The sequence below is a fragment of the Mobula hypostoma genome, chromosome 1 (genome assembly GCF_963921235.1).
Source record: "Mobula hypostoma chromosome 1, sMobHyp1.1, whole genome shotgun sequence".
Taxonomy (NCBI): Eukaryota; Metazoa; Chordata; class Chondrichthyes; order Myliobatiformes; family Myliobatidae; genus Mobula; species Mobula hypostoma.
Genome location: NC_086097.1, coordinates 52,835,494 through 52,860,906, shown reverse-complemented (window position 1 = coordinate 52,860,906; position 25,413 = coordinate 52,835,494). Strand labels below are relative to the sequence as shown.

Genomic DNA, 25,413 nt, shown 5'->3' with positions numbered 1-25,413 from the left:
GGGGAGGTGGTGGTGGGTGGTTGGGGAGAGTGAACTGTGAGCGGCTGGGGAGAGAGAATGAAATGGTGTGTGAAGACCAGTGTTTTTCTAGGGCTGGGAAAGCAATCATTGTGAAAGTGACTGAAATTTTGTTTCCCACATGGATTCCACCACTAAATGAGAGCCCACAGTCTGGATGATATTTTAATAAGCAGAGCTTTTGCATTATAATTATTAATGTATCTTATTATTGTAGGGGATGCCGTATCGATGGTATTTTTTCAGTCTTATGTGGAAGTTTCTACCAGACTTGCAGGTAATCTGTTAACATTTTCATTATAATTTATTTTGTTTCCTGTAAGCAGTCTGCTGCGTGGCTCACATTGATTTTCAAAAATGTCAAAAATATTGTGTTAAAGCTGGAGGTGTTTGTTCTTTGTTGTTTATCAACAATATTGCAATTATTTTGCAAAGTTCCTCCCCTTCTCTGTGCTCATTAGTGTCATTGTGATATGGTATGGAGCTTCATACTGTTTGATCAACAGTAATTTCTTGTCCAGTTGGCTGAGATAACCTTACAAGAAAATAGAAAACCACACAATACCCAAATAATGTAAACACGAGGAATTCTGCAGATGCTGGAAATTCAAGCAACACGCATCAAAGTTGCTGGTGAACGCAGCAGACCAGGCAGCATCTCTAGGAAGAGGTACAGTCGACGTTTCGGGCCGAGACCCTTCGTCAGGACTAACTGAAGGAAGAGCAAACCTCTTACTAGTTCTTCCTTCAGTTAGTCCTGACGAAGGGTCTCGGCCCAAAACGTTGACAGTACCTCTTCCTGGAGATGCTGCCTGGCCTGCTGCGTTCACCAGCAACTTTGATGTGTGTTGCTTCAATACCCAAATAATAGTCATTTCAGTAGTGACTAAAGTTTCAATTGTGCAATGTTGAATATTGATTCAGTACCAAGTCCTATGGCAGATTATAACCCCACAGAATTATCAACAGAATCAGAATTAGTTTTATTGTCACTGCCTTGTATGTCATAAAATGTATTGTTTTGTGTCCAGTACAGTGCAGAAGACATAAAACTTACTATTAATTACAAAATAAATACATTGTGCAAAAGGAAGAGTAACGAGCGATGTTCATGAACTTATGGACCATTCAGAAATCTGATGGTGGAGGGGGAGAAGCTGTTTCTAAATTGTTGAATGTAGGTCATCAGGCTCCTGTACCTGATGGTAAAGAGGAGAGGGCATGCTCCTGATGGTGTGTGGGAGCTGGCCTCTTGAGGCACGCACTTTGAAGAAGTCCTTGAGGTGAGGAGGGTTGTGTCTGTGATGCTCTTGGTTGAGCCTACCGTCCTCTGCAGCCTGTTGTGCACCTTTTCACGTCTTACAACAAACAATAATTAACCCAGGGTGGATCAATCATAAGCATCTTTAGTTTACTTGCTGCAATGGAAGGCCGTCGCCGCACAAGAACTGGAGATAGCTCTGAAAAAGCAGACAGCATCGTCACTCTTTTATACACGTGTTACCTACCTGTGCCAGTTCAAGGACAGGGTGCATTCTGTTAGTGTGTTTAATTAGTGCTCTTGCCATTCTTCCAGTAACTGAATCTACTTGTCTTTCTGCAGTTTCTCATATACTCGAGGTCCAACGACACAATGTTGCATGAACACTACCAGCAAAACACTATGGTACAATACAGGTTCCATTTTGTTACAGACAAGAAATGCCATTTTGGTAATACCAAATAAAGTACATTTCCACAATCTCTTGGAATCTTGTACTTGGAGCCTCTATACCAGACAGTGGTGCGCCCAGTCAGAATGGTTTCCACAGTACATCTATAGAAATTACAAGCGTCTTTGGTGACATACCAAATCTCCTCAAACTCCTAACAAAAATAGAGTCACTGGTGTACTTCCTTTGTGATTGTATCGATGTGTTGCCCAGGATAGATCCCCTGAGATGTTGACACCCAGGAACACAAAGCTGTTCATTCTTTTCGCTGCTGACCCCTCAATGAGGACTGATGTGTGTTCCTTTTGAGATCATCACTCTCCTAGAAAAACAGCCAAATGGCAATTTCAGCAGTGCTTGAGAGAAGTGACTGAACACTATCTAAATATTGTATGTTGGAAATGGGCCTCAAATATATGAATATGGTTGACTAAAAGGTAGTACATGGTGAAAGAGGGTAGTAGCATCAGTGATGAGAATGGGAAATTTTCAAAATCATTCTTATTCAAAAAAGCAGTGTTCCTTATAGTAAAAGAATGGCAGATGGCAAAAAAAGCAAACAAGTCAATTTTAGCCAAGCAGCAAGCGATAATTGTATTTAACCATGGACAGAAAGTCTTCAGTCATGTTGGCTAAGAGAACAATAATATAGAAAGGTTTGAAACTTTTGTGTTCTGAGGATAGGATAGCAGGTATGGGTGGAGTTGCAAGCTATAGCTGCTGTTTGATGTGAATATTCTGCATCAGTTCTTGCCACTAAAAATGGTTGGTAACCAGTACAGCAGAGTTAATGCTAGATAATGAATGTACAGAAGTTGAAGTTAGAGTTGGACCTTTGCGAAAAGTATCATCATTACTAATATCCTTGCATGTAGATGTGGAAGGAGTGGAGATTAATTAAGAAACATTAACTCCTGTACTGAGGTCTATATTCTTAGAGGCTGGCAAAAGATTTGTGGATACTTAAACAAATTAAAATTAAATATCAGTGATCTGATTGAAAGCAACAGGAATGATCTAAAACTTTGGATGTAGTAATGCCATTTGAACTTTAGAAGAAAAGAAAGGGATCCACAAGCCATTTGGGATATGGCAAGCAAAAGAGTGCATATTTGGCAACATAAATTTGGGCAATGTGATGCAATTAGACCGAAGCAGTTTGTAGCATTTTATGTATTATGGAAATTTTTAAGCTCCAGGCTATTAAGCAGCAGAACCTACGGAATATACCTTATGAATCATCAAAGATCCACAACGTAATGCAGGAGAAGTACTGAAGATGTGCTAGGATTAATATCTACAGTACCTATGAAAAGTAATTACTTATGCAATCAATTATTTAGTAATTTTTATTTGTAATTAATTTAGGTTACTTTGTAGAGGTCTGTTTTCACTTTGACATGAAAGACTTTTTCTGATGATCAGTGTTTAAAAAAACAAATTAAATCCATTGTGATTCAATGTTGTAAAACAATAAAACATTAGATTTCCAAGGGGGTTGAATATTGTTTATTATAGGCAGTGTATCTCATTTATAAAATTCAGATTATAATTTGTTCTTTGCGCAATGTCTTGATCAAGCTGTTAGAATACAATGTCCTCTTACTGAAAAAGAGTCAGAGAAGAGTTCATCAATTGAAATGTATCTAAGGTCTTTGGAAAGATGGCCAATTTTTTTGTGGGAACAACTACTTTACTTTAACTTAACATAGCAGCAAAAAATTCTTGCATTGTCCAAAGGCTATTTGGCAGAATCACACTTAATGCCTAGCAAACTTCTGAGCTGGTTGCAGGAGAGAACAGAAAGTTTTATAGAGGTATTACAGCAGGTGAGATGACATCCGTAGAGAGAGAGTGGAAGGTGTAGGGAGAACTTTCTTTTGCTGCTTCTACAAGGATGTGTGTGGTACTGGTCAGTAGAGAAGGGAGAAAAGGGGTGGGTACTTCATATCCTGTGGATGTCCTGGTAAAGGGACACGTGGTGGAGATGAAAGAGTGCATCTGAGCATCCCAGATGGAATGGTCCCATCAGTATGTTGGAAGAGATGAAGAGGCAAAGTTGTGTCCAGTACGTACAGTATTTGGGGGTTTTAGAAATTATGTGAGATGATGCACTGAAAATGGAGGTTGCTGAGAAGACAAGTGAGGTGAAGGGAGTGCTATCCATGTTCTGGGTGAGAGGAGATACTGAGGATGTTGGACTGAGTTTTCAGTGCTGATTTCAGAACCTCTACACTTTGATCCATTAGACATATGGGAAACATCACATCCAATATCAGACTCTGAAATGTGAAATTCCAACAAATGGGCTTTTGAAGTCTACAGTGTTAACGGTACTTTGGATTTAATTCTGGACATTAGTGGAAACTCACTGGAATTTCATCAAAGAAGTGGGCAAGGTCATAGAAGCACAATGTACAACTCTGTTGGCAGTAGTGGACTGACTAACCAGTGTTCTGCACATCAATTTCCAAACCCTGAGAAGAGTCCCTTTGTTTTGGGTTTAGAAGGTTCGAGAACTAGCAACAGGTCATTCAGTTGGTGAACGGAGACCATAATGAGTAAGATACTCCTGAATGAAAAGGCCTGCACTTAGAATAGGCTACACAGGGGAAGCAATCTGTTAGGAAAGAGCTAGTTGGTGTTGTGTTTTGAAACTTGTTATGTTAAGAATCATAATGTGTTGCCTTTTTTTCCCCTGTTGTTCTTGGAACTAGAGTTGCAGAAGTAAATGATGCATGCATTTCAGCAGATTATTCACAGGGATACTTAGTGTCACAACAGTCAGTGAACTGGTTTACATACATAACCTCAGCTATTATCCGTGTTGTCTTTACGCGTTCTAGTTTTGACTGAGCAGGGTTTTCCTGGTCCACCAGTTTGCACCCACATCAGTATGTTAAATGGCTACTGTAAATTACCTCTAGTGTAGGTGGATGGCAGGAGAATTGGAGGGAGTTAATGGGGCATGGGGGAAGATTGTTACAGGAATGGGATTTGCTCTGCCGGCTGGCATTGGTGGAAAATCGTCAGAAATACAGTTAAAATATTTTATGGACAAGTTGCTGTGCTCTCAGATGAATGCTGAATAGAAGAGTTAGTTTTAGAAACTGGGTGTAGTACAGTGGTGACAGAGATGAACTCTGTTACTGAAGAGAAGAATGCTCTGATGTGCTCCTTTAGTCCTTGTACTGTTTAAGCATGGATTAGAAACATAGAAAACCTACAGCACAATACAGGCCCTTCGGTTCACAAAGCTGTGCCGAACATGTCCTTACCTGAGAAAATACCTGGGGTTACCCATAGCGCTCTACTTTTCTGAGCTCCATATACCTGTTCAGGAGTCTCTTAGAAGACCCTATCGTATCTGCTTCCATCACCGTCACTGGCAGCCCATTCCGTGCACTCACCACTCTCTGCATTTAAAAAAAAAACTTACCCCTGATATCTCCTCTGTACCTACTTCTCCCTCCAACGAAAAAAGAATTCTCAAAGTCATGATCATCCTGCTGGATTTCTGCACTTCTTGTTCCTTACATTGGTAATACCATTTCTGCAAGTACACTTCATTTGAAGTCTTTTCAAAATTACCAGATAAACATATAGGCATACTGCTGCTAAGCAAGAGTCTTGATCAACTGAACATCTCGACTTGTCAAGGCAACAAAAACATCCTGTAAAATACCTTGAGTCACACACCATGTCATGGAAATACCAGACTACTGTTCAGAGACATTATTCAAAGAAGTTGGGGCACACCTTCTGCCAAGGTTTAGTTGATGAGAATTTTCTTTCAGTAATGACTAAAATTTAAGAATTTTCGGTAGATTACGATTAAGGCTGATGCTAATTTATTTGACGTCAGTCAGCTTGCCATTTTAGATGCATTTTGTTGGTCAGCTGGAGAATAATGGAGAAGAACATAAAATCATAACAAAATACATTAGCCACTCAATATTAGTTTTGATATAAATTAATTTTTTGAATTTTGGAAATAAAAAGGAAATTAATTTCTTCTAAATTTTGGAATTACTGCCCATGGGATCATGGGCTCAGAATTGTACAGCTAGTATATGGTTAAAATCCATTGTCGGTCTGAACAGCGGCATGAGGAGCCTGACACGATCATCGCCAACAATCCTGTCTTGTTGCTAACATTGTGCTCAGGCATAGCCCAAGTCTACGTGACTGAGCATTGGAGAACTTTGCAGCAACGTTTCCCACGGCCTGACTGGGGTATATTAATTTCCTTTGAGACCAGTGCTTCTTCAATCCAAGAAACATCTCACAGTTCTGATGCAGTATATCAACAACATTAGTGTCAACCTTCCCATCTCTGACTCAGATAGTATAAAATAAAACTGAACAAGCTATGAACAGATGACATGACCTTATAAATTTGGTCTTAAAGATCTTGTTCTTGGAGATCATATTTATAAAGACAGAATTCTACCCAACCCAATTCAACTTTTTTTTGTAACTTATTTTTTATTGAATTTCATCATCAAACAAACATTTCCATAAGATGTATTTCAGATACTGTACATATATATTACATATAATCATATTTGTCACAGATCTCCACATAATATTTATCTGAGGTATACACTTATAGAAAGAGAGGAAAGAAAGAACAATCGAAAGAAGAAAACTATGTACAGAGTAGGGAGTGATCTTTTTTTTTTACAACATATTCATTGACTTGTGAGAACCAAATCAGGCCTATGAGGTGTTATGTAGATAAACCATTTTTTCCAGTATGAATAAAATTGTTCCAACTTATGATTAACAGATGCTGTTATCTTCTCCAATTTGTAAATGTCCATTGTAATTTCCATCCATACATTTAAAGTTGGGCTCTCCTATGATAACCATTTGCTGGTAAGAGTCTTTTTACCAGCCACCAGCAGTACATTCATTAAATATTTATCTCTTTTCAACCATTCTTGAGGTATATACCCAAAATATATGGTCTTACTCTCTAAGGGTATTTCACATTTAAAGATGTCTTGTAGGGCATTATGTATCCCACTCCAACAGTCTTTGATAACGCGACATTCCCAGAAGATATGATAATGGTTTGCATTTTGATTTCCACAATTTCTGTAGCAAACAGGGGGGTTACTATCATAATGGGATTTCTGAGAGGGTGTAATAAAATATCTTATGAAGTTTTTCCACCTGAACTCCCTCCATTTCTGTGAACTGGTACACTTCCATTGATACCTCCATATTATTGTCCAGTCTTCCTCAGATATTATTATCCCTCCTTCCTTCTCCCATTTTGTTTTAATATATGAAGTCGAATGTGTTTTGAGATTTGACAAACCCTTATACACGCTTGAAATGATTCTACTACCGTTGTCTGAATTATATGCTTTTCTAAATAGCTCTATCAGACATGTGCTTGCCTTGGTTACATTTTTAACCGTCCTATTAACATACTGTTGCATCTGTAAATACCGGTAGAAGTCGTGCTTTTCTAATAAGTGTTTCTCTTTGAGCATTTCAAAACTGAACAGTGTTCCTTCTTTCATTAAATTGCAAATAGCTGTTATTCCTTTAGCTGTCCAGTCCTTAAATCTAGCATCCAGCTTATTCGGTGTAAAATTTGAGTCATATGCATACCATTTAAGAATTACAATGTCTCTCTCTAGTTTATATTCTTTTATAATAGTTTTCCATATTTTAAGAGTCCATTTCACCCACGGGTTGACAATATTATTTATGTAACTTTGTAGGTTGTTATCAGCCAAAATTGCCTTTATGGGGATGGAAAGTATCCTCTCCTCAATGTTTTCCCATTGAGCATCATATGATGGGTTGCACCAGCATATCATGGCTCTCAACTGTGCTGCAAAATAATAATCTCTAAGAGAAGGTAGGCCCCATCCCCCCCTTTTCCTTGGCTAATTGCAAAGTTTTGAGATGAACCCTAGGCCTTTTACCTTGCCATATATATCTTGATAGCATCTTGTTCCATTCATTGAATTGATTTTGATTAATGTCTATTGGTAGGGTCTGAAAGAGATATAGTAGTCTGGACATTATATTCATTTTAATAGATTCAATCCTTGAACTGAGACCAGGAAAAGGAATTAGGTTCCATCTTATTATATCTTCCTTAATTTTTTTATATATAGGCTGATAATTGCATTCTGATAATTTTGCCAAATCTTTTGGCATAATGATGCCCAAATATTTGACGGACTCTGCTTGCCATGCCCAAGAATATCTACTTTCAATTTCTCTTGGCGGGCTATAGTTACATGAAAGTAGTTGGGTTTTATCCACGTTGATCCTGTATCCCAACAGTTGGCCATACTGTTCAAAGGATTGCATCAATTCAGGTAAAGAACATGTTGGTTGCCCTAGACAGATCAAAATGTCATCTGCGTAACAGGCCAATCCATGCCCCATCCCTTCAATAGCAATTCCTCTGATATCTTCACTTTGTCTGATGTACTGAGCTAATGGTTCAAGATATAATGCGAAGAGTAGCGGTGACCATGCACAACCCTGTCTCGTGCCCCCCTCCTGGGCAAAACTATTAGATAAATATCCATTGATTTTAATCCTGGCAGTAGGATTGTCGTATAATGCCTGCATAGTTTTAGTAATTGTGTCATGTAGACCAAATCTATGTAAAACTCTGTAAAGAAAACTCCAATTAACCGAATCAAATGCCTTTTCAGTGTCCACGTTTATCACTATTGCTTCAATTTCATGTTTTTATATGATCCATAATGTGAAGTGTCCTTCGTATATTGTCTTGTGTTTGGCGTTGTTGTATAAAACCTGTCTGATCATTATGTATCAGTGTGGGTAGAAACTCTTCCAATCGTTTGGCCATGATGGAGGCAAATATTCTATAATCCACATTAAGAACAGATATTGGTCTAAATGACCCACATTCCATTTTATCCTTGCCTTCTTTCGGTATAGCTGAGATTATCGCCTCCTTCCAGCTGGGTGGCATTTGCGCCTTTCTAAGGGTCCAGTTCAGTGTGGGGAGTGAAACAGGAATTAACTCACTTCTAAACTCTTTATACCACTCTGCTGTATATCCAGCTGATCCTGGTGACTTGCTTAATTTAAGCCTACTGATTGCAGTTTTTAGTTCAGCTTCAGTTATGTCAGCAGTCATCGTTCTATTTTGTTCTTTGCTTAAAGTGGGTAACTCTAAAGAATTCAGGAAGGTGTCAGTTTGGGTTATGCTTCCCACTGGAACTTCAGAATATAGAGTTTTGTAAAACATTTCAAAAGCTTCTTGAATTTCACTTAGCTTATTTTTTTTATCACTTTTGTTCTTGGATCCATAATTCTATGAATTGTATTTTCTGCTATCTTTTTTTCAGTTTCCACGCCAGGATTTTCATAGATTTAGATCCACTTTCATAGTGTCTCTGTTTCAGAAACATTAAATTTTTTCTAATTTGTGTAGCCAAACTATTAATTTCATTCCTAATTTTTAAAATTTCCTCTAGTGTATCCTGTGCCAAACTCAATTTGTGTTTTTTTTCTAGTTCCTTCAGCTTATTTTGTAATTCCTCTGTTTTATTCCTTATTTTTTTTCTTATATGAAGCTATCACTATAATTTTCCCTCTTAAGACAGCCTTCAGAGTATCCCATAGAATGGGAGGTGAAACCTCTCCATTATCATTGAATTCTAAGTAAAGACCAATTTCTTTTTTAATTTGTTCCGTAAAATAAGGATCATTGAGTAGACTTGAATTTAGTTTCCAAATAGTATTCTTTGGCTGTAGGTCAAAATCAACAGATAAATATATAGGTGCATGGTCACTTACATCTATTGTCCCTATTCCACAGGTGATTATTTTGTCTGTATCTTTTCCAAACGTTATGAAATAGTCTATTCTTGTATATACGGAATGGGTGGGGGGGAGAGAATAATGAGTGTAATCCCTTCTGTCGGGGAAAAGGTCCTTCCATATATCAATTAGACCAACATCCTCAAAAAGAGTGTTAACTTTCTTATGTAAGGACTTTGTTTCATAAGTTTTTCTATTTGAAGAGTCTAACTTTGGTTGTAATTGTAAATTTAAGTCTCCTCCACATATCAAGAGACCTTCTGTTTCCGTTACCATAATATTAGTAATTTTCTGGAAGAAACTAATCACTTCCTGGGGGTGCGTATATACACAATAAAGTAACTGGATTTCCATCTATATTCCCCCTTACCAGAATATATCTGCCCTCCTTATCTCCCATTTTGAATACTTTTCAAAATTTAGCTTGCTTGAGATGAGAATAGCAACTCCTCTTCAATGTCCTGATTTATATGAGCAGAAAACCAAATTAGTGAAGCCCATTCTCTTTAATTTTCCATGCTCATTATCACCTAAGTGAGTTTCCTGTAAATATACTGCATGAGCTTGTTCCTTTTTCATTTTTTGATAGAATTTTACTGCACTTAACTGGATTTAACAGCCCACTGACATTAAAAGAAATGAAATTTACTTTGTCCTTAGCCATGTGTATTCATCTGTTAGTATATCATTGAAATCTGCAGAATATAACTTAATCAATCTACTCCCTGAACAAATAAGAGCCAAGAAACGGGAATAATAAAAAAAAAGGTAACAAAGGTGTGATTCCAAGGCTGGGGTCTCTAGATGACCCTGGGTTGGGCTGGAAGAAAAGTCTAGCCGTGGGGGATAGCCCCTCCTACCTGTGAGTTGAGGGCCCCCGCTGCAGTACCTATAAAAGTAAGTTTAAAAAATCTATGTCCATTACACAGAAATGATTTCCCTGTATATTACTCCCATGTGTATATTCTCATTTAGGTGGAGAAAAAGGACTGAATGAATGAATTTAAAAAAATTGAGTAATATAAAGTCCACATTATAATGCGTATTTCTCAAGATAGGTATATCACCATCTATTTTTGCTTCCGTTTAGTTTATCAGCACTTTTAAAGTTAGCCAAACCTTATGGCTCTTCTGGAGGAGGTGAGGGCTGTGCTCGGAGAACTCACAGTCTCTTCCTAATATCCTTCTCTCATTCTGTTCCTGTCCCCTGCTTTCTAGGTTCTCTTACTATTTCCCAAGCAGCTCGGGACAGCTGCTCAGCCAGACTTTCCCTTGGTTTGACCACGCTAATGGACAGTCCTCTGTTCTTCATGTCTGTGGTTGCCTCTTCCATCGTCAGATATAGTTGTATCCCTTCTCGGTAAAATACCCTCAGTTTAGCAGGGTATGGGGTTTGGAATTTAATCTTTTCTTGCTTTAATATTCATTTTGCTTCGGAATATTCCTTCCGTCTCTGTAGGACCGCTGGGGGGGGGGGGTAATCATGATCAAAGTATATTAACTTCCCGTTCCAAAAAACCCTCTTCTTACCCCAGGCCCTTCGTAGAATCTCCGCCTTGCTCTTGAATCAAAGTTCTATTGAGCGCAGCTTACTTTCTCTGTCTCCGGGGGGCCGTGGGACGAGCGAGCGATGTGCCCTCTCAGTTTCAATCTCCATAGTCGGGGGAATCTCCAGTGCTTCCCGCAGCAGCTTTTCTACAAAGTCTATCATCAACAATCCCTCCGCTCCTTCGGGAACATTATAAATCCTGATATTTTTCTGTCGCGATCTTCTCTCCTGGTCAAGCAATTTACTTTCCTGTTGATTTAATATTTTTATCGTCTTACTTAGTATCTGTTCCATGTTTTGTATGTGATCTTCCACCTTCTCAATTTGAGTCTCTGCCATCGCTATTTTCTGATTGACGTTGGCAAGCTCTGACTTTATATCATTTAGTTGCTATCTTTTTGGACTTCCCTTATCTCTTTCAGAATCTTTATCATATTTGCCGCTTCACCTGAACGAGGCCCAGCGTCAGCCTTGCCGCCACACACACGTGTGGGAGAGCCACGCGCTGTACCTCTCTCTTCCATAGGCTCCGCAGTGATGCTTTTTTTATCTCCATTCTTTTTCCTCATTCTTGCCCCCCCCTTATCAATTCAGATATTTTGGAAAGATCCTATATTTGATGGATTAACGGGGAAAGTATGCGTTTTTCCAGAGGAGCTATTGATTTAAGCTGCCATTCTGAATGATGACATCACCGGAACCCCAATTCAGCTTCTATAGATGTGTGGTGGGAAGTGTGCTGACTGGTTGCATTATGACCTGAATTGGAACACCAATGCCTTTGAGTGGAAAATCCTACAACAGGCAGTGGATTCAGCCCAGTATATCATGGGTAAAGCCTTCCCAGCAATTGAGCACATCTACATGAATTGTTGCCATAGAAAAGCAGCATCCATCATCAAAGATCCTCACCACCCAAGCCATACTTTTTCTCACTGCTGCCATCAGGAAGAAGGTACAGGTGCCTCAGGACTCTCACCACCAAGTTCAAGAACTGTTACTACCCCTCAACCTTTGAACAAAAGAGGATAGCTATATTCATTTTCGGACTCAATTAAGGACTCTTCCTTATATTGTTATTTCATGCTCATTTTTATTGCTATTTATTTGTATCTGCATTTACAGGTTACAGTGCCTGATGTTTACAGTTTACAGTTAATGTTCTATAGATTTGCTAAGTATGCTTACAGAAAAAGAATCTCAGGGCTGTATGTGGTGACATGAATGTACTCTGATTTAAAAAAAAATAACTTTGAACTTTGAACCAAAGGATCATTTTAAAAACAAAACTGACCAGAGCTGAGCTTTTGTAGCCAAGTTCTATGTGAGCTCAGTTTCTGATACATCCAATAGAAAAGCTTATAATAATTAGATATATATTCAGTACTGGCAGTTATGATTATTCTAAAATCCATGCTAATGTGACTGAATACAGTAATGGACCATTCAGATGATTATGTTGGGCGTAAACTTTTTTTTATAACATTGCCAAAATTATTTATAGATAAGAATAGTCAAACAATCTTTAGAACCGCTGAATTGTTACCAAAAACCAAATCATCATATCTTTATAGCTAATTTTTCAATCCTCAAACCCTTTAAAATTTTGCTTAATAAAAGCTTTTTAATGAGTAAGGTTGAAAATCTATCCTAGGCTATGAGGAATAATGTCCATGTTTCACAAAACATTCTGTCCCTTGACACAGACAGTAACACACAGTGCTGTGTACCAGCAGATATATTAAAATAATTAGTGATTAGTACTCCATCAACGAGTAATTCTGAGAAATGCCTCCATAATAGGCGTAGAAATCCCAAAACGTTTCACGAATGCTTAAGTGTATGCCTTAAGTAGTGGTCTTTTAAAATGTATTAACAGCTGTGAGATTTAATAGCATCAAGTTGAGTAGTTGGCATTCTTACTATGATCTACAGTATATCTGTTGAGTAAGTTAATTATATTTACATCAACGGAGCTGTAGTGGAGTGTGTATCAAGCTTCAAATTCCTTGGTGTCCACATTTCTGAGCATCTCACCTGGTCCCTAAACTCCTCCCTCCTGATCAAAAAGGCGCAACAGGGCCTTTATTTCCTGCGGAGCATCAAGAAAGCTCACCTCTGTCCCAGGATACTGACGGACTTTTACCGCTGTACCATTGAGAGCATACTCACCAACTGCATCTCAGTGTGGTATGGCAATTGTCCCGTATCGGACTGCAAAGCACTCCAGCGTGTGGTGAAAACTGCCTAGCGGATTATCAGCACCCAATTGCCCACCATTGAGAACATCTACCATAAACGCTGCCTGAGCAGGGCGACAAGCATTATCAAGGATGCATCACACCCTAACCATGGACTTTTTACTCTCTTCCCATCCGGTAGGCGCTACAGGAGCCTCCGCTCCCACGGCAGCAGGCACAGGAAGAGCTTCTTCCCTGAGGCTGTGACCCTGCTGAACCTCACATCACAGCACTAAGCCGTATTGCACCCATATTGTACTGTCTCAGTACTTTTATATTTGTGTGCTGTAGCACTTACTTTTTATTCACAGTTATTTTGTAAATAACACTATTCTTTGCATTTCTGGTTAGATGCTAACTGCATTTCATTGGCTTTGTATCTGTACTCGGCACAATGACAATAAAGTTGAATCTAATCTAATTTATTTCATTGAAGACAAATTGTTATGTTTTGGAAGTAGTACTCTGAGATCACAATCTTTTAAACTTCTTAACACTGTCATGAGAATTTGGAGGTGTTCCTTTCTCGTCCTCACCAGTAACAATGATATCATCCAGGTAACACTGAGTGCCCAGGCAGCCCTGCAACACCTGGTCCATAGCTTTCTGCCAGAGTGCAGGCGCATTTGCAGCTCCAAAAGTAGACCTATGAAAATGATAAAGCCCTTTGACAATGTTTATTGTGAGAAACACTTTGGACTCTTCTTTCATCTCCATCTCTTGGTAGGCCTCAGCTAAATCCTCTCTGCTGAAGTATTTCCCTCCAAAAAGGCTTGCAAAACTATCCTCTATCCTGGGCAGAGGGTATTGATCTACTTTCATTACTGAGTTGGTGGTGACCTTAAAATCCCTGCAGAAGCTGCCACTGGCTAGTGGGACCACTCATGTTGCCCATAGGCTCCACTCAACCTTGGAAAGAATTCCTTCAGCCTCCTTCTGATCTAGCTCACAGGCTACTTTATCTGGCATGGTATACGGAACCTGAAGGGCTTTGTAAAACTTGGGTGTGGTATTTTCATTTAAAACTGTTTTACCCTTGATATGTTTGAGTTTTCCAGTGCATCTTTGAGCACTGCTGTGGCATAATCCAGTACCTTGCTTAATTTGCTTTCAGTTAACTCTACGGCAGGGTATGTGGCTTGCAACTGGTAGTTGGATCGCCAATCAAGTTGTAGTTGTCTGAGCCAACCACAACTGCACAATGCGGACCCTTCTTTGTTGTATCACATTCAAGCCCAATGTGGCTTGTTAGATGTTGTATTTCATTGTTGCAAAGTCATTCCCACAGGATTATCTTTTCTCCAGTATAAGTTTTTAGTTGAATATCAGAGCTGAGTGTATAAGTACATTAGAATGTTTAGATTTAGATTTGATTAGATTAGATTCAGCTTTATTGTCATTGTGCTGAGTACAGATACAAAGCTATTGAAATGCAGTTAGCATCTGACCAGAAATGCAAACAATAGTGTTATTTACAAAATAACTGGGAATAAAAGGTAAGTGCTACAGCACACAAATTTTTAAGTACTGAGACAGTACAATATGGGTGCAATACTGCTTAGCATTGCGATGTGAGGTTCAGCAAGAGCACAGCCTCAGGGAAGAGGCTCTTCCTATGCCTGCTGGTGCGGGAGCGGAGGCCCCTGTAGCGCCTACCGGATGGGAGGAGAGTAAAAAGTCCATGGTTAGGGTGAGATGCATCCTTGATAATGCTTTTCGCCCTGCCCAGGCAGTGTTTATGGCAGATGTTCTCAGTGGTGGGCAATTGGGTGCGGATAATCCGCTGGGAAGTTTTCACCACACACTGGGGTGCTTTGAAGGAAGTGTTGGGCCTCCTAATGAGTATTAAGGTGAGTAAGTCCACAGGGCCTGATGGGATTTACCTCGGGTTATTGAAGAAGGCAAGAGATGAAATTACTAGGCATGTCCTCTCTAGCCAAATGCGAGGTCTCAGAGGACTGGCGAGTGGCAATGTACCTCTATTTAAGAAGGGAACAAGAGAAAATCCTGGGAACTTAGACTAGCGAGTCTCGCATCAGTTGTATGGAAATTGCTGGAGAAAAGTCTCAGGGTTAGGATATTTGAGCATTTGGGAACCTGTGGCTTTGTGTGGGGCGGGTTAAGCCTTACCAGTCATTAAGTTGTTTGACAAATTGGCAAGAGAGGTTGATGAAGGTAGGGCAGAGGATATTCTCTATATGGATTTTCAGTAAGTTGTTTGATAAAGTCCCTCATGGGAGGCTTATCCGGAAGATTAAGATGCGGTGAATTGGCTGTTTGGATTTAGAACTACCTTGCGCACAGAAGGCAGAGGGTAGTGGTCGAAGGGACACACACAAAATGCTGGTGGAACTCAGCAGGCCAGGCAGCATCTATGAAAAAATGTAAATGGGCGATGTTTTGGGCCACGACCCTTAATCAGGACTGGAAAAAAAGATGCAAAATCAAAGTAAGAAGGTTGGGGGGGGGGCGTGGTGGTGGTGGTGGAAGAAGTACAAGGTGGTAGGTGATAGGTGAAACTGGGAAAGGGGGAGGGTTGAATTAAAGAGCTGGGAAGTTGATTGGTGAAAGAGACACAGGGCTGGAGAAAGGGGTATGTGATAGGAGAGGACAGAAGTCCATGGAAGAAAGGGAAAAGAGAGGAGAATGTGATGTGCAGGTAAGGAGATCAGGTAAGAGAGGGAAATAGGAATGGGGGGGCGGTGAAGGAGAGGGGGAGTAATTACCGGAACTCTGAGAAATCGATGTTGGTTGAAGTGGTTGAAGGGACTTGTTTGAGTTGAGTTCTGTTATTAGTGGTCTTCAAGGGTCTGTGCTGGAATCTCTGCTCTTTGTGATGTAAATAAGTGATGTAAAAAATGTAGATGGGTGTGTTTGCGAATGATACCAAGATTGGTGGAGTTGTAGATAGCGTAGAAGACTGGTAAAGAATAAAGCATGATATGGACCAGTTACAAATATGGGCAGACAAATGGCAGATGGAATTAAACCCAGATAAGAGTGAGGCGTTGCACTGTAGCAGGGCAAATGCAAGGAAACAGCACACTGTTAAGGGCAAGATCCTTAACAATGTTGCTGAGCAGAGAGATCTTGGGGTCCAAGTTCATAGCTCCTTGAAAGTGGCTACACAGATCAATAAGGTGGTTAAGAAAGCTTATGGAATGCATACTTTTATTAATAAAAGTGATGAGTTCAAACATCAAACAGTTGCAAAATTCTGGTCAGGCCATATCTGAAATATTACAAACAGCTTTGGTCATCCCACTATAGGAAATACCTTGAGGCTTTGGAAAGGGTGCAAAAGAGGTTTACCAAGATGCTGCCTGGTTTAGGGGGCATGTGCTATCACAAGAAGCTGGATAAACTTGGGTTGTTTTCTCTGGAGCGCCGAAGGCTAAGGGAAGACCTGACAGAGGTTTACAAGGTTATGAGAGGCGTAGATTGAGTGAACAGAGAGTATCTGTTTCCCAGGGTTGAAATCTGTAATACCAGTGGGCATGCATTGAAGGTGAGAGGGGGTAGATTAAAAGGGGATGTGAGGGGTAAGTTTTTTACTCAGAGTTGTGGTACCTGGAATGTGCTTCCTGGTATGCTGTTAGAGGCAAATACATGAGAGGATTTTAAGAGATGTTTGGATAGGCATATGCATGTAAGGAAGATGGAGGGATATGGATAGTGCAGATAGGAGGGGTTAGTGTCTGGGTGTTTTGATTTGCTTTTTATCTCGTTCGGCACAACTTTGTGGGCCGAATAGCCTGTTCCTGTGCTATACTGGCTCTATTTTCTATCTGCAGGCTTCAGCTCAGTATCTTTGAAATGCTGTTAAAATTCATTTTGTGGAATGGCTGAAACAGTGTCCAATTCCATCTTAATTAATTTGCAGTTCATTTCTGGTATAAGCCAGATTGCTTACCTATTGTTAGTTTTCACATTTTAAATCTCAGGGCTACGCAGTCCTATATCACTCATCATTATCAGATTTTTCATCAGCAGCATGCAGATGAGTGCTCTTTTTGAAACTGCAGCTTGACTTTTTCTCTTCCCTTTATTTCCATGGTTAGTCGTCCGCTTGAATTTGATCTTGTAATTGTGGCCTCCAGGAAACAAAAGGGAAAACATTTAATTTTGTCTGCCCGACGAGCTATGTGTATGTGTTTTACTTTGTTGTATATTCTGCAAGTTTTGCATTTAAATCTGCATCACTCTGGTGTACGTGAGCCCCTCCCACAATGATAACGCAATTTGTTCGGGCAGGCAGGGTTCTGCTTAGATGCTGCAATTTTGTTCATTCTCACTTTCATTCCTGACTGTAACTCAATTGTGTCTCTGTCTGCTGTTTCCATTGATACGGTGATTTCAGCTGCTCTTTTAAATACAAGTTGTGGTTCAGTTAGGAGCCATTTTTGAATGCTTTCTTGTAAGAGTCATCAAATTAAACGATCTCTCAGTGCATCATTAGGCAATGCTCAGATAAGTTCTTACATTCAGCCACATAAGCTGAAATGCATTCCCCTTCCTTTTGATTCTGCTTTTGGAGCCTAAAACATTCTGCAATCAACAATGGTTTTGTTTCTAACTGTTCCTGCATAATTTTCACTATATTAGAAAAGCTCATTTCACCTTGTTTAGCTGGAGCAGTGAAACTTCTAAGCAAACTGTATGCTTTCCCACTGGTACACTCAGTATAGCTGGCACTCATTTTTCATTGGCTATTTCATTTGCTTCAAAATACTGCTCAATTCACTCGGTATATATGAACCAGTTATCTATTGTGCAATCAAAATCATCTATCTTTCCAATATAGCCACCCATTTCTGCCTTTTTAAAAATTAACGTTATTATTATCACCTAGTACTTACTGTTTATGATCCTGTGAATATTGTCCGTTTTCTGTCTTTTTTTTCACTTGACCATCTCTACTTTTCCAAAGAAACATCATCATTCTGTGCTTTTTTTTTTACTTGACCCTTTATCTTCTGTTGCAAGGAAAGTGTGCTGCTCTTCATCCAGTAGATAGTTGTTTCAGTTTTGATTTAAAGTTTACTCATTACCACTGTTATGTTTTGTAACTCCAAAACATAAAACTAATTGAAAGAAAACAATGGAGGCCCGGGATAACATGTCCATAGTTTGTTTTAAGTTTTAAATAAGGTGAACGCTTATGACATGGTGGTGTGATGACATATGATGTACGTAAGCTATTTGCATATTTTTACTTTTAACCCATAAGGAGTTATATAAACAACAAAGAATGCCATATTGAACAATATATTTAAATATTACTGCAATATGAAATACACAACACAAAAGGACTCAATTGCATCATGCTCTTCAAAGATTTAATATCTGGCCTTTACAAGGTTTGTGGTGTGGTGGATAGTGTTGAAGGCTATTGTAGGTTACATTGGGACATTGATTGGATGTAGAGCTGAGCTGAGAGGTGGCAGAAGGAGTTCAATCCATTTAAGTATGAAGTGATAGACTTTAGAAAATCAAACTTGAAGGCAGAGTACAGGGTTCTTTGCAGTGTGGAGGAACAGAGGGATCTTGGGGACCACATCAGTAGCTCCCTCAAAGCTGCCAAGCAAGTTGATAGGGTGGGTGTGATGGCCTTCATGACACAGGGGACTGAGTTCAGGAGCCACGAGACCATGTTGCATCTCTGTAAAATTCTGGTTAGACCATACTTGAAATATTGTGTTCAGTTCTGGCTGCATCATTATAGGAAGGACGTGGAAGCTTTACAGAGGGTGCAGTGGAGATTTATCAGGATGCTGCCTGGATTGCGGAGCACGTCCTATCAGGATAGGTTAAGGCTTTTCACTTTGGAGCAAAGGAGGCTGAGTGATAATAGACTATAAGCCTACTGACTCTCACAGCTATTTGGACTACTCCTCTTTTCACCCTGTCTCTTGCAAAAACGCCATCCCCCTCTCGCAATTCCTCCATCTCCGCCGCATCTGCTCTCAGGATGAGGCTTTTCATTCTAGGACGAGGGAGATGTTTTCCTTTTTTAAAGAAAGGGGCTTCCCTTCCTCCACTATCAACTCTGCTTTTAAACGCTTCTCCCCCATTTCACGTACATCTGCTCTCACTCCATCCTCCCGCCACCCCACTAGGAATAGGGTTCCCCTGGTCCTCACCTACCACCCCACCAGCCTCCGGGTCCAACATATTATTATCCGTAACTTCCGCCACATCCAACGGGATCCCACCACTAAGCACATCTTTCCCTCCCCCCCTCTCTCTGCTTTCCACAGGGATCGCTCCCTACACGACTCCATCCCTCCCCACTGATCTCCCTCCTGGCACTTATCCGTGTAAGCGGAACAAGTGCTACACATGCCCTTACACTTCCTCCCTTACCACCATTCAGGGCCCCAAACAGTCCTTCCAGGTAAGGCGACACTTCACCTGTGAGTCGGCTGGGGTGATATACTGCGTCCAGTGCTCCCGATGTGGCCTTTTATATATTGGCAAGACCCGACACAGACTGGGAGACCGCTTTGCTGAACACCTACGCTCTGTCTGCCAGAGAAAGCAGGATCTCCCAGTGGCCACACATTTTAACTCCACATCCCATTCCCATTCTGACATGTCTATCCACGGCCTCCTCTACTGTAAGGATGAAGCCACGCTCAGGTTGGAGGAACAACACCCTATATTCCGTCTGGGTAGCCTCCAACCTGATGACATGAACATCGACTTCTCTAACTTCCGCTAATGCCCCACCTCCCCCTCGTACCCTATCTGTTACTTATTTTTATACACACATTCTTTCTCTCACTCTCCTTTTTCTCCCTCTGTCCCTTTGAATATACCCCTTGCCCATCCTCTGGGTCCCCCCCCCTTGTCTTTCTTCCTGGACCTCCTGTCCCATGATCCTCTCGTATCCCCTTTTGCCTATCACCTGTCCAGCTCTTGGCTCTATCCCTCCCCCTCCTGTCTTCTACTATCATTTTGGATCTCCCCCTCCCCCTCCAACTTTCAAATCTCTTACTCACTCTTCCTTCAGTTAGTCCTGACGAAGGGTGTCAGCCCGAAACGTCGACTGTACCTCTTCCTAGAGATGCTGCCTGGCCTGCTGCGTCCACCAGCAACTTTGATGTGTGTTGCTTGAATTTCCAGCATCTGCAGAATTCCTGTTGTTTGAGTGATAATAGAGGTGTATAGTGGTAAGTGGCATTGATAGAGTGGAGAGTCAGCAGCATTTTCCCATCGTGGAAATGGCAAATAGAGAATGCATACGTTTAATAAAATCGGAGGAAAGTATATGCGGGGATGTCAGAGGTAGGTTTTGGGTTGTAGGTTGTGGGTGCATGGAATATGCTGCTGGAGGTGGTGGTAGAGCCAGAGACATAAGACACATTGAAGAGACACTTTGATAGGCATATGGATGAATGAAAACTGGAGGGCAATGTGTTGGATTGATCCTGGAGTAGGTTGTAAGGTCAGTATAACATTGTCAGCTGAATGGTTTTGCTTGATATTCTTTACTGTGAGTCACTTGTATTTTGTAGACTGTAAAGAATGAAAACATTCATTACATGGGTTGATTGTTATATGCCCAAATACGTGTACACACAGGCGCATTGAGAAACTTAATTGTAGCTGCATTAAAGAGAGATAGCATCATATAAGCAACATTCATAAGAACACAAATATTTTACAAGTAAGGATACAATTAGAAGAAAAGAAAAGTCCATTTTAATGCGTCATGTTCAAAATGTTCGTAGTTTTGCTAAACTTTTGTTCTTAGTATTTTGCCTGTTGGTTCAAGAATCAAATGGTTGGAAGCTGTGCCTTCTACTCAGTTGCAGCAGCGAGTAGTTATACTGGAAATATTTTGAATGCTTTCATGGATACAATGATAATAAGGAATGAATTTGCTTATGTTTTGTTAATTGTCATTTCCAGTAGGTGCCTTCACAATTCTCACACTGGTCTTAGTCTTTTTCATAGCTTCGATTTGTTAGTTAAAATTTAAAAAATAGTAGGAGTGGAGAATAGCAAAGATACACCAGCAGATGGTGGTATAATCTATGGGATGACAATGCATTCCAGAAAAAATAAATACTGCAACTTCAGAAGTTTCCAAAAAGTCTGAAAAATGTTGATGGAAAGATGTAGAATCATAGGCCGCATGGTTTTCATGAAGAAGCAGTAAGAATGGGTAGTAAATGGAGAATGAAAATAGTTAGAGAAGTGAAAATCTAATGTAGAAACATACAGTGAAATAGGGATTCAAATTTCCTTAACATGGGAAAACCTAGCAACCCAACTACTGACTGTATGCCAGCACATTTGAGTGACAGACCTTTCCTACAGACTTTCCTACTGTCCATTCCCGTATATTTTGTTATGTGCCTTCCCTTCATCTTATTTTATTTAAGTCACACCCCTTATTCCTCTCCCAGCTAGGGTGCATAGATAGACTGGCTATCATCCCCACAAATCTCCCTCTTTCCCAATGAAACAGTTTATAATTTGTGCTTTTCCTCTTCCTTCCTCTTTCCCCATCAATCTCTTCACTTTTTTCCTTGTCACACTCCTTTCATTCCACTCCTCCTCTTGTGCCTTGCTTTAACACATTTCAGTCTTCCTTTATTTTGTTTCTTTCTCCTTTTTTCTCCCTGTTTTTCCTCTCTCTCCCATAACTGCTCTTTCATCCAACCCCTCCGAGATCATGTTTATCTTGGTGGGTGTAATAAATTTAATGTTCTGGACAGTATTCCTACTTTGGTGAACTCCACCAAAAATATTTGCTCATTTCAATTTGTCTCCGAGCCATGTTTGCTGTATAGCTTCGACTGCAATTCGAGGTTAACAAAATCAGATATGAAACATGAAATTATGATGGGTATAGATAAGAGTGAATGCCAGCAGGCTTTTTCCACTGAGGCAAGGGGAGAAAAAAACCAGAGGACATGGGTTAAGGGTGAGGGGGGAAAAGTTTAAAGGGAACATTAGGGGGGGCTTCTTCACGCAGAGAGTGGTGGGAGTATGGAATGAGCTGCCAGATGAGGTGGTAAATGCGGGTTCTTTTTTAACATTTAAGAATAAATTGGACAGATACATGGATGGGAGATGTATGGAGGGATATGGTCCGTGTGCAGGTCAGTGGGACTAGGCAGAAAATGGTTCGGCACAGCCAAGAAGGGCCAAAAGGCCTGTTTCTGTGCTGTAGTTTCTATGGTTTCTATGGAAACAACTTAGGATTAGTTGTGGATTGATATGGTGTTAAATGGATTTAAAAATATTTATTGCAGAGTTCATCAGTTAGTTTTAAGAAAAATAACATTTAATTATTTGAAACTGTGTTAAGACAAGCATTAGTGACAAAATGCTTTAATTGTTTGCAATATTCTCGTGTCTTAAATCAGAATATACAGTTGATTAAAATTTTATTATGAAATTAGTTGTAATTAGTATAATTAATGTCACCCATTGATGAATTCAGTAATTATTTGTATAATAATTATGAATATCTGCTCTATGTAGCTATCAAATGCATTAATTTCAAACAAGAGTAAATCTGCAGATGCTGGAAATCCAAGCAACACACACAAAATGTTACAGGAACTTAGCAGGCCAGGCAGCATCTATGGAAAAGAGTACATTCAATGTTTTCGGCTGAGACTCTTTATCAGGACTCTGCATTAATTTGTCATTATAGTGGTTCTAGTAAACAGGAATAGAATTTGTATTTGCCTAGCTATTTTTTTGTGATGTATTAATTAAAAACAGTTCATCAGCTAAATATGTAAGAAACTGACTGGATGTTCAAAACAAATTTTGTGGCTTAGTTAGCCTTCAATTACGATCCAAACATGGAATCTTTTAATGGGAACTATTGTGATGTCATAAAGATGCATCTACAGATACAGAGAATATTCTGAAGGTCTCATTGTCATCATCATCATCATCAGGTGCTGTGCCCAGTTTGAGCTTTGACTGCCATGGCCCACACTCTCCTGTTTCGGGTCAAGTGGATTAATTCATTGGTATTCATTTCCAATTCTCTGGCTGCCGTCTCCCATCATCATGTGTCTTTGTCTTCCTCTTGTTTTCTTCTCTTCAATCTTTCCCATAATTACCGTGCATTCTAACTCCTCTTTCCTAATCACATATCCAATGAAGTTACGTTGCCTTTTCATGATCTCGTACATCATTTCTCTTTTTGTGTTTGCTTTGTTCGTGGGTCTCATTATAGATGCACATATTGGCAGTGTTAAACAAAAAAAAGGTATAACTACAGCCAGTACAGAAGTAATGAAAATTGAGGGAATTCATAAGAGGTGCATTTTTTTTGAGGTTGAATAGATGGGGAATACAGATACATTAGTGAATAGCACAGAATGTTGATGGAGTATATGTAGAATCTGAGAAAATTGCTTCCCTAAGGAAGTAAACTATGCTGTTTAATCATTTTTGAGATTGCATAGAATCAAACAGCTACACATTTCCAATGCCTAATAAAGTTCATTCTCTCTTTACCCATTCCTTATTACATATTGTCTTCCTGGACCTTTCAAAAATAACACTTACAGGAAAAAGAACTATATTCTATCCACGTGATTGGGGGAAAATCCCAAAAGAAAATGTTATTTTATAAATTGTGTTATATGTGCGTATGTTTCAGTTTGATAAACATTACTTCAATTTATCACATAAAGGTCAATATTTTATGCCAACATTTTATTATTTTACTTTTAATGTAAAGCCACCCACAGAAAAATGAGATGCTTTGAAAGCTAATGTAGCTTTTAGTGCTTCAGTTTTGCTCTTCTTACCTTTTCTTCTTGTACTGCTGAAAACTTTCCAAGTTGCTGTTGCCATATTTATAATGGATATTGCCTATTTAAATTTGCCACATCAGGTTGACAGTACATTAGCAAACTTAATGCATATTAACATTACTGTGAGCTTCATTACATGCTTTTAGTGCAGCTCAAAATAAAGGGCTCCTAGATTACTAATTTATGTTCAAATATAATAAATTTTGAAGTTACCACAGTAATGGTAATTTTGTAGAGTTGCAAGTGTGCATGTACTTCCAGGATAACAACTTCAGAGCCTAACTGCCCATTCTTTCTTTCATTTTAAGTTGATGTAATAAATTTGTTTTAATAATTGTGTTGCACAGACCTAAAGGATGTTTTACTGGCCCGGGTTAACTGTGGAGACTGGCCAGATATCTGTTCAACTGAGAGCGCCACACAGTTGCCTGCTGTGAAAATTTATAGTCATGGAGAGGACCCTTTATTCTACACTGGAATGTTGGGAACACAAAACTTGTTGAAGTTCATTATGCTGTAAGTAAACCACGCTCAAACTGGTCATTTACACATTTTATTCTTCTTGTTTTTGATGTGAGCAATGCTGTGTATATTTACTTTTGTTAAGTTATTAGAAGTGCCCTACTGAAAGGGGAGGAGTTTGCATTCTGAGGAGCATCAGTGAACCAGTTAAGTTTTGACAAGAAATAAGCAGGTTTCATGGTTGTGATAATTACCTGCAAGATACCACCCTTATAACTTTAATATCACAATTTGTTATGCTGGAACTTCAATTTGCTATCCCTTCCTAGATAACTTGATGTCTAAACTTCTAGACTGCATACAGTGTTAATTGAGCTTATAAGAAATTTAATCAGGAGTATCTGTTCAGCGTTTTACTTCTGCTATGTCATTAAGTAAAATCTTTTGCCACAGCACCACTTTCCTCCTGTGGTAGCTAAAATACTGATGAATCTCACCTTGAATATACTGAATGATTAAGCCTCCACAGCCCTCTTGGTGAACAACCCCAAAGATTCTTGTCTCTGACTTGAATGGCCAACCCTTAATTTTGAGGCTGTGACGTTTCAACAGGAGGAAATATTAATTCAACACGTGCAAAATATTCTATGATACATTTTATTTAAATCATCCTCCATTCTTCCGAACTCAAGTGAGTATAAGCAAATCTGTTTAATCTATCCTGATAAAATAATATTCAAGTTTGTTAAACATTTGTTGCCTTTCCTTTATCTCCCTCTTCCTTAGACTGGAAGGACAGA

At 39.5% G+C, this 25,413-nt stretch overlaps 1 protein-coding gene across 3 annotated transcripts in view; it reads left to right on the top strand.

Moving 5' to 3' along the window:
- Positions 1–25,413, top strand: part of txndc16 (thioredoxin domain containing 16) — a 110,628-nt gene that overhangs the window by 38,629 nt on the left and 46,586 nt on the right. For all 3 annotated transcript variants that reach the window (XM_063048832.1, XM_063048814.1, XM_063048823.1), the window contains 2 exons: positions 236–295; positions 24,499–24,667. In XM_063048832.1, the coding sequence (XP_062904902.1) occupies positions 236–295; positions 24,499–24,667 (229 nt within the window). The remainder of the gene's footprint in view (positions 1–235; positions 296–24,498; positions 24,668–25,413) is intronic.